Raw genomic sequence first — 18,566 nt, forward strand, 5'->3', positions numbered from 1 at the left:
AAGTCATAATGGGTTGTATTAAGGTTTATTATCAATTATATTTTAGTGCTTATATTGCAAATAAGAAGCTTTCTGGTGAAAGGCAAGATTGACTGATTATTTGTTTATTTAAAGCCAAACCTAATAACTAGGATTCTAGTAGGGGATAAAGGAGACCCCAGGGAAAGGAGGCATCGCTACAAGAACTGCTGACTTGTGCCAGATAAGGACTCCCAAGTTCCAGCAGAAAAACATACAGCTCAAAGGGCTGACAGATCAGACTTGTATCGTCTCGCTTGGTAATCTTTCTATATAACTGAGCTCAATTTGACTCATGGCATGCACTTACCACTTCTGTTTCCAGAGTGCTATTTTTATCTTCAAGTGCTCTCATGCGATTATTAGCTTTATCCAATGCTGCCTGTAAGTGGTCACATCTAAAAATGAAAATAAAGCCATGAAAATGATAGAAATGAAAACAAGATTTTTCAGTATTTTTAGCTGAGTTGCCTAACTAGGCTATGAGAGTGTGACCAAAACTGCATTTGAAAATGATTTGAACCGAGGCACTGTATATCTAGTTTCTAAAGCTACAATAGTCTTCTTTCCAAAAGTGGCATGTACAACAAACATTGAAGAAATAGTTCCACTTCCAGCTAAGCAGCATAAACAAGTTACCTTGAAGATTCGTGCTAGAGGAATTCTGTATGTGAATAACAACATTTATCTCTTTTCTCTGTCTAAAATTCATCCCTAATTAACGGGCATCTCAAAGATTCCACATTATGTATTTTCATGTAGCCATCAATATCTGTGCCCTAGATCTTAAAAGTGAAGGAAGCAATATACAGAAAGAGTTGCTCCAGGAAACAACAATTTTGAAAGGAGACAGAGACAGAGAGACAGACAGACACACACACACACACACACACGGGGGGGCGGGCCTGAGAAATATGCACATTGTTCCAAGCAGCTCTATTACCTGTCAGTAAGATTTTGATTGATCTTCTCAAAGTCTTCTGAATGAGGTTTATGGCTTGCCTCCAGCTGCTGTTTTAAGCTTTGAATTTCTGAATCATAATAAGCTCGTAGATCAGCAATATGCCGGGCATGTTTTTCTCTCAAATTCTGCCTAATCCTGTTTTTTAAGATTAAAAATATGTCATAATGCATTTGCAACACTATTTTTTAGAGACAGAAAATGACCATCCTGGCACGTGTTTTCCACAGATGGTGAACTACAGCTACTGAAATTTGCCTCCACAAACAGATGCCAAGTGATCTTCCCCACCAAAGCACTTGTATAACAGGGCATGTGTACAACTAGTTCTGAATACAGAAACTCTGATGGGTGTTTCTTGAACAGTAGTGTCCCCATGGTACATGGCAAGTCTTTTTTGAAAGAGAGAAGTTAAAAAGCATCTTGATATAGCAGAACATGTGGGAAGCTCTACTGTTCAAGGCAAACAAGCCAGAGTCTCGTTCAAGCTCAGACATTCTGAATTAACTCTCCAAATTAAGTACCACGGCTGGAATATCTGGGCAATCCAATGACAATATAAAGCGAAACCAAGTGCTTCAATTTCTAGTCTCTGGTTCTCAGATTTTTCATGTAAGAATGGTAGTCACAAATCAAGAGTTTATTTCTTTCCTTTTCCTATGCATAAGAACCACATAAAGAGTCCTGCTAGATAAAAAGCAAATCTGCCATGTCATAGGAAGATGTCAGACCAACTGGTGCATCTAGTTCAGTATTATCTACACTGTCTGCAAGCAGCTCTCCAAGATTTTAGACAGGGCTTTCGTCCAGCTCTATCTAGAAATGCTGGAGACTGAGCCTGGGACCTTCCACACACTGAACAAATTGAGACTGGAAGTCTCAGTAAAAAGAAGAGTCTGTATTTCCAATTGCACAGATACTGCTTTTTCTGCTAAGTAGCAAAGCTTTCAATTTAAGCAAATGCATTTCCTTCTTTGAAGTACAATACAAAGTATTTTGAAGTTTTCTTGTAGTCTGTAAGCAAAAGACATTTCAACTGGGCTTCCCTTGCTGCAAACGTTTGGCGAATCGGGGCAAAATATATTCTAATAAAAAAATAAATCTGAGAGACAGCCCGGGGAGGTTGCTACTTAAGAAAAAACTGGAATCTGAAAATCACTATTGGGAAAAATACCTTGTGAGGGTTCTGAGGAATGACAGCCAGTGAGGCAAAGGCAATGCACCTCCAATTTCCACTCAAAATTGCAGTTCCCTAGGCTGCTTTTGATTATGAACATTCTGAGCCATTCTTACATATATTTTTAAGGTGTAGCTTGCCTACAAGGTGGCAGGTGTGCTTTTTTAATTGGTTAAAACAGACATGATAGCAGAAGACTTGTTCATTTAAATCCAGGTCTGCCCAATCATGTTTAAAGTAGATAGGGGAGTGGTGTTTAGAGCAAAAAGGGCACAGATGAAGAGTGCTAACCCATCTCCTCCCAGTTTAACTCCCCAACTAAGTTCCAAGTATCCAGAAGGGACACAGCTCAGCTCCCTTTGTCCACGTTTCCCTGTGCTCTAAACAGACAGGTCTGTTGGCATCACGTCTAGTCTGGTCCTTAGTTTGAGCTCTCCTCAAATGACATAATCCAGCCTGAATCCAAGTTAGCCACTTTCCACAAAACTGAAACTCAAGCCTTGCAAATAAATTTAGAATAAGTTACCGGGTGCGGTCTGAAGGCATAGGACTTTAGCACTTTGCAGAAAGACTTCATGAGGCCTCCTGTGAACCACAAGTATGCCACTTGGGGTTCCATGATGGAAGAACAGTTGAATATAAATGTAGAAAAATAGATAGGCTACATGCTTTCTAGCCCCCCCAAAATGTTTACTATAATATTTGGTCTCTAAAGAACGTTTCGCCAGGTTTTGTGGCCTGGTCACCTGACTACAATTCAAACTCATCACAGGCAGCCAGAAGTGACTGCTTTCAGGCCTGTAATAATGCTTAGTATTTTCATTTAACTCAACGGAAGGCTTCAGGAAAGGAAAGTAAGCAGAAGTTTCAAATTACAGCGGTACCTCAGGTTAAGTACTTAATTCGTTCCGGAGGTCCGTTCATAACCTGAAACTGTTGTTAACCTGAAGCACCACTTTAGCTAATGGGGCCACGCCGCTGGAGCACAATTTCTGTTCTCATCCTGAAGCAAAGTTCTTAACCCGAGGTACTATTCCTGGGTTAGCAGAGTCTGTAACCTGAAGCGTATGTAACCTGAAGCGTATGTAACCCAAGGTACCACCGAATATTGCAATGCTTATTTAAAGGTCAACATTCTTACTGACATCAGCCTTACTTGGAGAATACCACAGGATCTTCCATGCATGTCACTGAAATATTGTATTCCGGCAAACTATTATTGGCAGATGGAGGCTGGGAGTGGGCAGCTGAAGATGGCGTGAGTGTCAAGTTGTCATCCTCTTCAGTGTGTAAGAACTCACTGCTTGGACGACAAGAACTGCTGGCGTTAGTTTCATTCTGGAACATGCAAGTATTCCAGGGGTCACTGTGCAAAGCTGTTGCACTCAAAGTGTATTTTGGAGATCCAGGAGACAGAGGTGATGTTACTGTGCTTATGTGAGACAATGAATCGGAGTCTGAATGCATGAAAAAAGGAGGATCTGCCATAGAGTCTGGAGAAAACATAACCCTGTCAGGTGTCCCATAGAAGGAGGACGGAGGCGGTCCTGGATTCTGATGGCCAGGTTTCATGTGCAATGTTGGGTCGAGGGTCAGGATCTGGGAAACAAAGATCACAGTGATTAGAATTGAAAAATATCTGTGGTCAACTATCTGGTGAAGCAGCTTTCATTTTGATATAAAAAACAGGAAGCTTTTGAAATTTTTAAGAGATAAGTTACAGCTGTAATTTCATAATAGTATGTGCATAGCTGGGGAGAGAACAATGTTAGTTACTTAAATCTGTGAGCTGCATTTAAGCTTGCAGCTTCTGCTTGAAAGTTAAGCTGTTCATTTTTTGCCATGTTTTGTTAAGCGTGGAAGGTGAAATTATTGACAACGCCCCCCCCATTGTTGTGTGTTCCTGATTTAATAAGGAACAAAGAACCATCTGATTTTGTGATCAATAGCACAGGTGTGTGTGTGTGTGTGTGTGTGTGTGTGTGTGCAGGTATGTATACACTTTGCAAAGATCTAATTATTGGGCTTGTGTCAAGGGAGTACTTCAGTATATTTTGGAGTCTAGAACAGATGAGTTTTGTCAGGGAAAAGGGTGATATTTTTATATACCTACACACACACACACACACACACACAGAGAGAGAGAGAGAGAGAGAGAGAGAGAGAGAGAGAGAGAGAGAGAATATGAATCTTTGAATCTTAAGTGTGAGGAAGCATGGAAGGCTTCTAATCCAACATATGGCGCTGAAATACAAACAATTACCTCAGGAGGGTGAGTTGATTGTGAGGGGGAAAGGTTCCAGTCTACAAACTGTTTGCATTCCCTTTGTTTCTTATGATAAATTTCCTTTAAGGACGATGGCTTCATCTCATCACCAGAAGACAACTAAAAAAAAAAAAAAGGAATTAAGATTTGTTTAAAATAATACCAAACACCCATCATATTTAATGCAAAGATGCCAAAGTGAACTTAAACATTTGGGGAAGGGGAAGTGAATACAGTAGTGCCAATTCAAGTTCCTATGTGTGGTCTAAAGTATTATTGTTATATTATTAATATAATAATTATTAATAATTTATTGTTGTTATATTTGTCATGTGCTTTTAACAAAAAGTGACTCAAAGCAACTTACATTAAAAAGATTTAAGAACAATCAGTTACAAACCTAAACACACACACAGCTATTTTATGTGCCTGCCCATTCATACCAACAGCTCTAGATACATATGATGCTAAATCCAAGTCTGAAATAAATCTTGCTTTACCATGAACAAGCAGCATACTAGTGCATGCTGCTCAATCATGCCTGCTTTACTCCTCCCCTTTCAAAGAGTGGAAACAAGCCGCAGAGGGCCTGGCTTAATGTTATGTGTGAACACTCACGTGAGTTAGTTTCCTAACAAACCAAGAATAAGGGATCGTATACAATGCTAAGCTAGTCACTTCATAGTTTGTTTTCTCATGCAATAAAAGGAGACACAAAGTAGGCACAATTGAGGTGCTGGCCCTAGCATGCTGCCTGTTCAAGGTAAACCATTATTTATTTCTGATTATGACTTACCTTTAGGGCCATGAGTAGGCTCCTCCTACTTTAGGGAAATGGGAAAGTATGTGCCCACAGTAATTCTATGAGAACATAGCCAAAAAAGGGGTGGGCTGTTGTAAATTAATGATAAAAATATTATTATTATCAATTCAGTTTATATTCTGTCTTTCCCACTGAAGGTGCCCAGGGTAGCAAGCACATCAGTGAGCAATTTTAAAAAATACTCTAAAAGCTGAATAAAATCTTGGAAATTTTCTAAGACCTTTCCTGGAACTGTCAACTTTAATAAATAAATAAAGGGAATAAACCTATAGCCTAAGAGTAGCTCACATAACACCTTCTGGATATTGCTGGACTACAAGCTCCCATCATCCCTGACAATTAGGCCATGTTGCCTGGGGCTGGAGCTAGGAATCCCAACAACAACTGAAGGGCACAACGTTGGCTACTTCTGCTGTAGCCCTTTCATTTATGGAGATGTACGAAAAAGCAGAAGTCTACCTCGATTCTTAGTAAGACACAAAGCTGCTTCTGCCTCCTAGTGTTCTGGACAGTAAGTGCAAGGATACTTTGGTTGGCTTGGATTACCGTAATCCATCCATCCATCCATCCATCCATCAATCAATAGAACAACATAAGGGCTCCCTACGATGCCCCACTCCTGGGTACTTTCATATTCCTCCAGCCCAATCCCCTACAAAAATTCTAGCTACAGGCATGGAGCAATGTAGGGCAACCAGAGCATATGTAAATGTCAAGGATCCCTGGATCAGGCCAATTTCATTCGGTTTTAGCAAAAGCAGTTTTCTCCTCTTTTATCTGGATAGTTTTTTAAAAAAGAAGGGTACATAATGCATTTGGTTGATATTGCAGCAAATTCTGCTCAAAAGGAAAGCAGAGCTCAGCAACTCAAGAACTTGTTGTATAGTTTCTTTTTAAAAACAAGGAGTGATAATAAATCAAGAAGAGGCAAGCATAACTTTAAACAGGGCCAAACCAGAGGAGGCACCGATCATGTAATTTAAAAAGCCATTCATACAATTCTTGACGTAAATGGGAGGCAAAGGGGAGGCTGATCTGGAATAAGACCTCGGGGGTATAGAAAGGATGTAATACTCTCCACCCCCACCCCCACCTCAGTCCCGATATGGACCAGCCACCCTACACCTGCTATTTATTTTATTTATTCCTTTTCCATATATGCAGGGTTAGAATGACAGAAGCAAACTGCTAAGTGAAAACCACTGTTCCAAGGCATGATTGGCTGAAAAGGGGAAAAGGGAAATTATTACTCTTTTCTTAGCACTGAAATTTATCCATCTAGGTAAACATAATAATACTGTAAATCACAGAAATGACAAGGCCTTCAGAATTTTTTAAAGGTCAGCTATTATTATCTGCTGTATTCAATTAATTGAAAGCATTTTCTTTCATGTTTCCTGCCTCTTTTTATTATAGATTTGCTTAGTTTTTAAGAAAGGTGCATCAAAGTCTCATGAAACAGAACTTCAGAAACCATCCATTCCAGTCAACAGCCAACTTATAGCAAAGAATTACAATTAGAAGCTTAGCACAAGAGCTACTGCAGACAATATATTCATTTTAAGTGAGCCCTGCAGGTCTTGAAACCCTTTTGCTAAGGCCATGTCTCGCCTTCTCCTGTCCTGTATTGGCTCCCTGCCACCTTTTTCAACACTCCCGAGTTGCTACATGGATAGTTGTCCTCTCTCATTCCCCTTCATTCACCTCCCTAGTCACTCTACATAAGTATATCCATTTTTATTTTCCAACTCCTATGGCAGTTCTGAGTAAAAAAATAATAAAATTATTAGTCACATTTATCAGAACCTATCAGTTATGAACACTAAATAAAAGTTTCAGGAGGTGGCTAAGAAAGCACAAAAAAACTGTTCCTGTGTTAACTGCTAGAAACAGACAGATCATTAAGGCTGTCCAAGAAAATATCAACAGCTAATGAACCCAATTATGAACCATAGCCATTTGCTTTTTAATAATAATATTTTATTGATATCCCGCCCTCCCCAGCTGGTCGGGCTCAGAGCACCTAACAACAATAAAAGTAACACAGCATTCTAAAATCAATTCATTTTAAAATCAATTCAAAATCAAATTAATGGCAACCATTGGGCTAGAGTTCCGTGAGGATTACCAAAGGAGGGGGTCAGATTGTGCCCTGGCCAAAGGTCTGGTGGAACAGCTCTGTCTTGCAGGCCCTGCGGAAAGATGTCAAGTCCCGTAGGGCCCTAGTCTTTCGTATTTATCCTGCCTTTGGGCCTGAGTCAAATGTCTCTTACTGAAAACAATCCTTAACCCTGCCAGCAGGTAATTCAAACCCACCCATCCACAACAACTTGAACAACGGTCCACTTTCTCAAATGCCCTAGATCCTTGAAGCAATAGGAGAGAGAAAAGGGGCCTGTTTCTCAGGTCCCCTAAATAAACTGGCTGTGCAGCAAATGCCTGCCAACCAATCCAAACAGCAACAGTGGCTGAACAGGGGGGAAACATTCTAACATCCATTAAACTACCAAAGCAAACACTACACAAAAGATACCTGGTCCGAGGACATCTTTGTTGCAAATGCACTAAATTCATTTCTGAAGTTCTCAGGCAAAGTATGGTACGTTTCCTTCTCATCTAGTTTCCAGTATGTCAATCCTGAAATGGAGAAATATATCAAAGTTTACTTCTGTATAGAAAAGAGCTGTGAAGCCTGACATTACTTTTTTTGATTTTCACATTACGGGTGCAAATTCGCAACATTATGAAAAACTCATGTCTGAAATGTTATGCTTCAGAGCTTTAGCAGTAATAGGGTTTGACATGAAATAATGCTAAAGATAATGTATTAATATTGCAGAGAACTCTGGGGAAACTAGTGCTGAGAATATTTGTCCTTAACCATATTTCAACATGATCTCCATCTAAATCAGTCCTTCCTTATCCTGATTTAAACAGTAACACTAGTTCATTGAATCTGAATAAAAAACAGATTGCCTCCTTGCACTTTTCACTCACATTTGCAACATGAGAAGCAACATCAAAGCTGTTTGCTATGAAAATGGGGCATAAATTCTAGAATAAAAGGATTACATTTTAAAAACAATTGGCATTCTTCATGTTTTTTCTCTGATCCTAATCTCCCAAGCTTATTGTGCTTGGGGCAAAATAAAGTCGTTTGCCAGTTTTACTAGTTGGAAGGTGTGCAGAGGAGGGCCACCAAGATGGTGAAGGGTCAGGAAAGCAAGCCTGATGAGGATTGGCTGAGGGAGCTGTATGTGTTGAGCCTGGTAAAGAGGCTGTCACATGGAGCAAGCTTGTATTCTTCGGCTCTGGAAGATAGGACTTGAACCAATGGATTCAGGTGTTTTACAACCCAGTGTATATTTTATTTATAAACAAAATAAACCAAAAACAAATAGCATAAAGAAATACTATTACAGCAAGTTGAAAGAAGCATAAGATTGAACATTATCATTTAAAATTCAAGAACACTACAAAAAAATACCCATTTCCCCATAAACCTGTTATGCTGATTTATATGTATACATTTGTCATATTTTAGCTTAATCACAGTTACTATGGACCAAATTATCTCAGTCCCTGCAGATATAGTAGGAGATATGCTTCTTTCCCAATGTTTATGGGGTAAAGTTTTTATTATTAAAACCAAAATCAGGGCCAAGCTCTTACAAGGGGACTTTCAAGAGAACAACATTGTTTATCATATCGATATTTATAAAAAGCAGAAAAACAGCAGCATTGTGCCTTACAGTACAATCCTATACATATCTGTTCAGAAGTACATCCCACTTAGTTCAAGGGTGCTTGCTGCTGGGTAAGTGGGTACAGTCAACTTGCACTTTGCGTGGGGCTTACGTTCCAGAGATGGCACATATATGCAAAAGCACGTCTAGTCAAACCATCTCCTTGGAACTGCCCCCATGCAAGCAACCTTATCTCCAGAGCAGGCACACCAAACAGGTCCTTCTTCCCACTCCTAAGTAAGGCAGAGCGCGTTCACTCTCTCCACCTTGCTTACAGGGCTCTGGGAAGTTCCCAGGAAAACCCTGAGCAAAACGTTCTCTGTTATCTGTGCTTTAATTTGTGCAATTTCAACCAGCCAGCCATCAACAGCATAAAGTTGAAATTATTAAATTATACATGCACAAGTTACAAGCTGACTGTATAGGGCAGGGGTAGTCAACCCTTTTGTACCTACTGTCCACTAATGCATCTTTCTTTATGGTAAAATTTCATTACCGCCCACCCGTGCTCGATGGAAGGAGGATTCAGCTTGTGCTGTAGAACCCCCTACTGCCCCCCTAGCAGGTTGATAACCCCTGGTATAGGGTTTATTTTTGGGACTGTGTTCTTAATCTTACCAAACTGCAACATACAGAGTCACCAAAAGTAAGGAGAAACAGACACAAAATCAGTCACAACACAATTTACATTTAGTTGCAATTTTGAAATAGTAACAACAAAAGCAAAATAGAAAGCAATTAACTATACCTGAAGTAGCAGAACTGAAAGACATTTGGCTTCCGTTTTGTTCATTGAGGTAAAAAGTGTAAGATGATGATGGAACAGCTGCAGTAGGATTAGTCTACAATTCCACAAAAGGGGGACACACAATGATTTATAGACCAATAAAAAAGTTACATAAATTATATCAAGTAAAAAGAAAAAGTCAGCATCAACTACAAAATATTGAAAAAATATTTTACAAGCGATTGTCTATAGCCATTTAACCAAAGTTCTCATTGAGGTCTATGACCTCACTCCCAGGAGGCAGTGATGGCTTTAAACAAGGATTAGACAAATTAATGGAGGAGAGGGCTATCCATGCTTGGGAATAGAAAGCTAGACTGGATGGGCCACTGGTCTGATCCAGGAGACTCTTCTTATGTTCACCAAGAGCATATATTATATTAAATCCTATTGTATTTGTTACAGAGAAGCTCAGGGGAACTGTAACTCGTCACATGAAAGTGGTGGGGATTTCAAAACCAGTTTGCAATAAGGAACAGGGTGAGGAGAGGAACCTCAATGCTGTTCAAAAACTGATGAAAGTGGGTTACTGTTGGGCATGTGCACATATCCTTGGCCACATCTAAATGTAGCTCTTTGGATCCCAGAAAGAAAATGTAGCTCAGTCCTATACACATTTACTATTCCAATGAAGGGGTTTAGGTGGAATGGTGGTCCACTTACATTCTCCAATGTTACAGCCTGTGAGTGCTCTTTTACTTGCACAGAATGCATATCCCCTTCCTCCACATTTGTTCTTTTCAGCTGGTTTTGCTTTAACTTTTGAGCCCATGATGTTAAAGATTTACTACAATAAGGGAAATAGAAAAAGAGAAAGAAACATGTTTGCCCCAGCAACATTTATTTTAGATCTACTTCATGCTACAGCCTGTAAGGTACTATGGCCTATGCAGGGGAGACTGGACAAACTCCCCCCCCCCCCCCAGAATGGTTTTCAACAAATAATATTGGGAAGAAAGAAATTGTTCCCTGGAGTCTACAACAGGACACCCTGTAATTTATTTAAAATAAGATCTGTGCCAAAATGAAGAGATGATGCAACTCAAACCCTGCAGTAGTTCAAATATCTGGGCAACTGTAAAGAACTAACCATACTGAAACACTTACAGAACTTGCAGAATATGAGTAAAAAGACTCAAGAAAACAATGGTCAGATCCAAAGTACAAATGACTAGCTCCACCTTAACCAAGGGAGGCTTTGGATTTTTGTTTCTTTAATAAAAAATAGTCTTCCATGCCATATAGCAACCCCGACTAAAGGGAGCAAAAGCAATATGTCACAAGGGAGGTCTGCTGATCAGTAGAAAAATATCAGAAGTCCCACTAATTGCATCCCAAACTCTAAGCATCATAGTGAAGACATGCACACACACAAGCAAACACAAGTGTATGTGTTTTAGAAACTTCACCACGCTATAAATATCAGAGTGTGAAGAAAACCAAATATAAATATAAACCAAAAACAATCCAGATAAAATAATGGCACAACACTAGAAGATAATCAGGAGACTCTTTCAGTAAAGAATTAGGGAAATGAAAAGGTCTGAAGTCTGTGTCTGAAAGATTAGATTGTTGAAGCTGCTTGTCTCCTCCTTGCTAGCACACATAGGCTTAGTGTTATGTTCAATGAGTGTGTCTTCTTCCAACTAACAAAGCCAAGAGCAAACATCAGTTACAGAATTTTTGTTGTTGAGAGCAAGGCATCATGGTTTGTTTCCTTCCAGTGTGAGCAGAGAGGAGCTATGAGGTCAGGGCCAGTGCATTCACAATAAACAGTTAACTATGGTTTATCAGGATGTGTGAATGAGGCCACTGAATATTCCTATTTCTTAAGCATAGAAGAGAAGGCTTGAAGGTTAAGGCTAAGGCTATATAGACAAGGATGACGTTCTAACAATGGCCAGTCAGATGCCTTGGAGAAGGGCCATAAAAAGACCAGGAGGGCAATTGCCCCTCACAGTGCCCTACTGCCCTCCAACACTGACTCTTGTTTTTTAATCTATGATGACTAAATTGCCACTGATACAACTATCCTCCAGGAATTGGCCTAATCTTCTTTAAAACGCTATTTGCAGCTAGTGACCACCGCCACATCTTGCCACTGCAAATTTCTAAAGATTAATAATACCCTGTGCAAAGCAGCACTTTCTTTCGCCTGTCTTGAGCCTACCGAGAATCAGTTTCATTGGAGGACCTGGAGTTCTAGTATTTAAAAGACCACATCATATAGATTATTATTAAGTTTAAACCCATTTAGAGCCCATTTTAAACATGTTTAGAGTCTGCAGCTTACGCTTCCCTCCTATTTGGACTTCATATCAGGCAGTTATCCAATGGGTCTAGCAAGCGGAATGTTCAAATCCTAGGAGCACACATCCACTTTTTAGCATCAAAAGGCTAGGTTGCCACAATCAGCAGTTAAGTTATCTGTACCAGCAGAGCTTAAAATGAAGCAAGTATATATGCAATTGATGTTTTCTCAAGTGCCATAGAAAAAAATATGAATAAAGAATAATGACCCTGAGTCAGCTTAGTAATTTCTTTCTTTTTCATAGAATTAATGAACAATCACATGTCCCCATCACTGTTTCCTTGGAAATAATGTGCAGGTGAAGGCATAATGGCATTCTGTCCATTAAAAAAAGTCATCAGACTGCATATACTAAACTATCTGGTTGACAGCATGTAATTGTCACATTTCAGTTCATTCACAACAGAATGTATATTTCATCTCAAGAATTCTGAGGGCTAAGCACACCCAGAACATGCTCTCTTTGCTATATAGTTTACAGCTGAAGCAGCTGCTTTTCAGCCAGGTCCTCTCAGACTTCAGGGTGTACATAAAAGTAAGTTCCTTTCGTCTTTAAACCTCCACAATCCAGTCTTGGGCTACTTCTAAAGCTTTAGAGGATGAAACTGTTTGAAGAAAGTGCTAGACTGAAGCAGGCTATACTATTTCACATTTGTAAGAACTCAATCATTTTGTGTGGCAGCAACACCACTTTGGAACTCCCTGCCTATTGATATCAAGCAGGGATACAGTCTTTACTGTACGCTTCCTGCTGAAAACATTCAGATCCAGATGCTTAGAAAGTTGAGGTGATTTAAATCTGTTTTAATATTTCAATGTACTGTTTGTTTTTTCTTGATTTTCTTGTTTTAACTTTTTGTAAACCATTTTGAGGTTTTTGTAATCAAGTGGTATATAAATTTTATGAAATAAAATAAATGGGGAGAGACTGTAGCTCAGTAGTAGAGTGCATGTTTTGCATGCAGAAAGGCCTGGGTTCAGTCTTTGGCACCTCCAGGTAAGGCTGGTAAAGACCCGTCTGAAACCCTGGAGACACATTGCCAATCAGTGTAGAATAGACGCTGTTAACCTAGGTAGATCAGTGGTCTCACTCAACAAAACGAAGCTTCCTGTTATTTTAACAACTCTCTCCTCGTAGACTTTCAATGCAGAATAGCAGCATGCCACACACCTACCAGGAATGTGAAGTGCCAGGAACATTTCTGCCTATTTAACAAAACAAAACAAAACAAAACAAAACAAAACAGCCTGAAATTTTCCCTGGGAATAAGCAAGATTTTTAAATATAGACACCCTCATATTACATCAGTGATAGCATATCAGGTATCACAAATGCAAGGAATGTATCTTAGATTTTAACGTAAGCAAACTCAATTGCATGCTGAGTGGCATATATAGGCAAGTAGTGAAACTACCTTTCCAAACACTACTGCCTGTGTTAAAAGCAGAGTAGACATACTAAAACCTTACCAACTCTAAATATAAACCTAATGACTCCAAGATTGGCCACTTACCAGTTTGTTTTTCCACAATGACCTTCGCCGATCTTATGCTCAAATTCATCGGAAAAACCTTTATCATCTTTTTTCAGCAATGGACAATGTTCTACACCTGTTTGTGTATATTCTCTGGTGTTCTGAATACTGGCTGTAACTAGACCTTCCGGCACTGGTGAGGCACCTTCCTTTCCTTTGGTAATCTCCTCTGGGTCTTCCATGCACGTCTGAATGTCTTTATATTTGCTAGGACTCAGTTCTGCGGCAGAACATGTGCCATAGCCACTGCTCATTGAAACACTATTTGTGAGGCACTCCGGAGGCATGGCCGAAGCTTCCAGATGACTCTCATGATCACTGGTTTTGAGATGACTGGTAAAGAGCTCATTTTCTTCAAAAGTTTCAGACTGCAACCCCATTTGACTTTCTAATGAAGAAGAACTGTTCACAAATTTGATATGAGATGTTTGTTTCTTGCACGAACACACATTCTGGCTTTGCAGCTTCATCAAGTGTTTGATTTCATTCTGTATGCGCTACAAATAAAAATATGTGATTTAAAATAAAAATTGGAAATCATTGTGGAAATTGCACACAAGGGTTATTTTAACCTTAACTTCCACAAGACCAAGCTACAGACGTAACATGCAGAAATGTGTTATGGGATACAAATGAACACCCTGAGTTGTTCCACTTTTGCCATTAAAACACATGCGTGTGCACATTCAGTGTTGCTTGGTTAAGACTATGTTAAAGGTAAGTACAAGAAACAAATGGAGAGTGGGAGAGTCCATCCCATACAACTTTAAATGAAACAAGGAAACCTTCATGTCCAGAAATAATTGTTACTCACCCTGCAAAGTTGACCTAATAAAGCCATGGAAGCCAGCTTTTCCAGTGATACTCATAGCACATCCATGGGCAATTCTGGAGAGACGCAATGCCACTATCCACTCCTAATTTGCTTTTCCTGCTAGCCTGCCTCAAAATCCATGTATAGTACTTAAAATATCCACAATTCTTATTCCCAATCTCTACCACTTTCCCCCAGCTATCTCCACCTCCCCAAGCAGACAAATAGCAGCTACAAGCCTCCAATTGGAATTACTTGTTTAATGAAACCACTGGTTTGCTCAGGTCCAATGATTGGTATATGTGTATTGTGTCTCTAAATTTGGAATGAAGACCCATTAATTTTAATTAAGCATATTCCACACCAGGCATAGTTATGGTTGCATTTATTCTTCAAAATAGAATGCTTAGAAGTGAAGCTGCTCATCTTTTAAAACATTTCTGGACCAGACCTAGCAAAAAAATGTTCAATTTTAATATGAGGTTTTGTGGTCTCATTGCCAAAAACAAAACATATCTTCATGGGAATTAGCCAAATTCAAATACAACCATTAAGTTTCCAGCCTAATATATAGCATGATTGCCAACATATTTCTGTAAGGCCACGAATAATGAGAACATTTCTATCTTCCAGAAAACTCAAAATACAGAACCAGTCTCTCATCCTAAGAAATGGTGTTCAGGTGTGACCAACGCTTTTCAGAATTACACACAACTTAAATGAATCTGCATAAGAAATGCCAAGTGTTGATCAGGCAAACTTTGTGCATCAGCGGCGCTTCCACCGGGTTAGTTTTGAAAACCAGTAACCCCGGCAAGCACCCTTCAGTGAGCAATCAGGCCTCTCCATAGCAACACATGATCGTAGACGCCTAACACAGAGAAGAAATACCAACATGGATGAAAAAAGATGCAAGACAAAAAGAAAGTAAGGAGGAAGGAAACAGGAAGGGCGGAAAAAGAATGAAAAAGAACAATACCTCTTTGTTATTTGTTTCAGGAGCTGTTGGTTACTATTAGTGCAGAGGACCATCAGGAAATGGAAGGGAAAAACAGTAACCAAAAGGGTATAAATATTAAAAATGTACTGAAACATCTATTAAATGTATCAAATATCGGTTTTCACATATGGAAAGTGACTCATATATGCTGACTTTATTGTGAAATAGGCATGAGGGAGAATTTGAACTTAAGAGAAAAAGATATTATTTATGCCAAGTAACAGTTTTCACATATTATAGTAAAGAAATGTAGAAATATCCCAAGCATCTGGTCACCCAGATATCAAGACAGTTTGCTGAAACATGTCTTCAGTTCAGCGCAGAGCATATGTCTAAATAACTGTTACCTAGGAATTGAACTACTTTTGTAGTCATTATTAGAATGGCTGCTATACCATGCTAAGCTCCATATGGCCCTACATAGCTAATGAGAGAGTTGAGGCTGGAGACGTACCACTGCTCTTGAACAGGACCTCTCCAAAAGGCATTTAGTTGAACTCTTATTCTGGTGTTAAAGACTCAGTTCATCCTACTCAGCTATTCTAGATCTGTACTCCTGATGCCCTGCAATTATGGGATAGCAAGATGAGAAAATTTAATTTAATTAAAGGACAAAATATTCCTTTTTATATATCACATGGTGGCAAAAGCATGCATTTGGTCTCTCAGAATACTGCAAATTCAAAAGCACATTATCACTTTCCTTCTTTAAAAAAGTCAAGGCTATGCTACCAAGAACTCTTTATAGTACACCAAAAATGAATAAGAGTTATTCACTTCTCTACCGCGCACACACACGAGCGCGCACACACAAACATACAAACCTGCTGACACCTAAAACTATGCTTGTTTGTTTTTTGAATATGCTTTTTATTAAGTTTTCATTTTAGATACACCAACAAACAAATATATCAAATCTTTTTACATCTATCTTACTTTATGCTCCATAGAGCCATTGACACCTAAAACTATGTACAGTTAAGCAGTTAAAACGGGATCACAATTATGGTCCAGAAGACAGCCATCAAATGCTTCATGTATTAGCCTAAAAAGTGCACCAGGTGGAGCTCACACTTCCCCCTAGCTTAAGGGCAAAAAAATCAGAAGCAATGAAAAAGTGAAGAACTGTGGTCCACAGTGGAGAGAAAAATGGTTGCAAAAAAACTGACTGCTAACCCCATGCACCAGAAAGCAAGAATATTTTCTACGGTGCAATAATCAGGCTGACTAACTTCAAGATACTAGCAAATATATTGCAATAAAAACTTTCAAAGAGATAATTTCAACAGGTGTATGAAATAGTATCCTAGGCTGACAGGAGTGTATGTGCTTGTACGCAAAGCTGTTACATTTTTAAACATTTTTATCTGTACCTATGCACACACACCTCTGCCAGCTTAGGACATGCCATGCATCTTATGTACTAGGAAAGCACAGGAAGAAGCATTCACATCACTAACAGCTGTCTTTGCCTCTGCAATGACACCAACCTCACACTAATGAGAAACTGCTTCAAATTAAAACAGTCAAGCAAACCAAAATACTTACATGGATCTGATGATAGAACACTTTTTGCTGGGCAACTATTTGTTCTTGGCATTGCTTCTCCACCAGCTGGAACAATCGCAGCCACCTGATCTATTAAATATGAATTAAAAGAAAAAAGATGAAAAACACATTTTCTTCCATTTTTGTTTTACATCTAGCACAGTAGAGACAGACAATGAAATCTCTCGTGCTGTCTAGGACTGTGTATGGAGCTATGGAAGCCCTGACAATCAGTGGTGTCTGCAACCCAGCCACTTCTTTACCTGTCATCATGTGTAGGTTAACTGGGTAAGTCAAAATGGCCTTACAAGTCTAATTGGACCTGTGGACTGGAGGTTCCCCAATTAAAAACAAACCATGGTTTAATGGTGAATATGCAGCATGCTATTGCATGCTGCTGAAAAATTCTCAGCCTATTCCTCCCTCTCTGCACTGCCAGGAAACAAGTTAGAGTCTGGCTTGTTGAGAAGTTCAAACCTTGGCTAACAGTTTGTTTCTCCCTAAGTAAATTACCAGTAGAATCAACAAGCTGAGAACAGACCTTGAGTTCTCTATCAGCTGAGAGATAGAGAGCGCTGCTGATTGAACAAGAGGGAAACTTAAAATTGAAAGAATATGATGAAATAAAAGAACATCTACAAAGCTGGCTGCAACATAGACAATTAAAGGATATCTTTGAAGAGGATAATAAAAAAGGCTTCTCATATTCGGTTTCCAAATTCCAAAAGGAAGTGATAGAAGAAAACACAAAATTATTGAAAAAGGAATATAATATTCTTTTGGAATGGGAAACTAAGGATGAAGAAGTAAAATCGGTAATGATCAAATGGGCACAAAATACAGGCCATAACAGGATATAGGACTGGATAAAATTGTGGAAAGTAAATTTGAAATTTACAGATTGCATATTATTGAGAATTATATGAAAATGATGTATAGATGGTATATATCACTGGTTAAATTGGCAAAAATGTATAAAAATGAAAAGAAAGAGTGCTGGAGGTGTGAAGCAGAAGGCACGTTTTATCATATGTGGTGGGATTGCAAAAAGGTAAAAGCTTATTGGGAAATGATATGTAATGAATTGGAGAAAATGTTGAAAATAACTTTTGTAAAAAAACCAGATGCCTTTGTATTAGGTATTTTAGGCCAAGATATACCAAAAGAAAAGAGGACTTTATGTATGCCACTACAGCAGCGAGAATGTTGATCGCACAAAATTGGAAGACTGGAGAAATACCAACTAAAGAACAATGGCAAGAGAAGTTGATGAACTATGCAGAACTGGCAAAAATGACAGACAGATTAAGAGAAAAAGACAACAGTGACTTTGAAAAATAATGGGAACCATTTATATTATACTTGCAGAAACAAAGAAAGTCTATAGACTTGATAGCATAAACATTCACATTGTTAGTATTAGAGAAATAATATGGTGTATTCATTGTTATTTTTGTTTTTAGGTTTGATATTATTGTATAAATATGTTATTAGTAGCCTTTTCTTTTAAGAAGCAGCAAAGTGGGTAAAAGGAGAAAGAAACCAAAAGCGGAAGTTGGGGGAAGCCTGGGGGGGGGGGA

General features: G+C 38.9%; 1 protein-coding gene across 7 annotated transcripts in view; it reads right to left on the reverse strand.

Annotated features, from left to right (window-relative positions):
- The window catches only part of MPHOSPH9 (M-phase phosphoprotein 9), a 44,976-nt gene that overhangs the window by 19,537 nt on the left and 6,873 nt on the right, over positions 1–18,566 (reverse strand). For 6 of the 7 annotated variants that reach the window (XM_081174731.1, XM_081174728.1, XM_081174726.1 and 3 more), the window contains 9 exons: positions 16,987–17,076; positions 13,604–14,121; positions 10,442–10,565; positions 9,740–9,833; positions 7,779–7,882; positions 4,420–4,542; positions 3,313–3,755; positions 962–1,117; positions 329–416 (listed from right to left, as the gene is read on the reverse strand). In XM_081174731.1, coding sequence (XP_081030857.1) covers positions 329–416; positions 962–1,117; positions 3,313–3,755; positions 4,420–4,542; positions 7,779–7,882; positions 9,740–9,833; positions 10,442–10,565; positions 13,604–14,121; positions 16,987–17,076 — 1,740 coding nt within the window. Of the gene's footprint in view, positions 1–328; positions 417–961; positions 1,118–3,312; positions 3,756–4,419; positions 4,543–7,778; positions 7,883–9,739; positions 9,834–10,441; positions 10,566–13,603; positions 14,122–15,417; positions 15,456–16,986; positions 17,077–18,566 lie in introns of those variants that run through there. The other variant, XM_081174732.1, reaches the window with a different exon arrangement.

Source organism: Podarcis bocagei (genome assembly GCF_964188305.1).
Source record: "Podarcis bocagei genome assembly, chromosome: 16".
Classification (NCBI taxonomy): domain Eukaryota; kingdom Metazoa; phylum Chordata; class Lepidosauria; order Squamata; family Lacertidae; genus Podarcis; species Podarcis bocagei.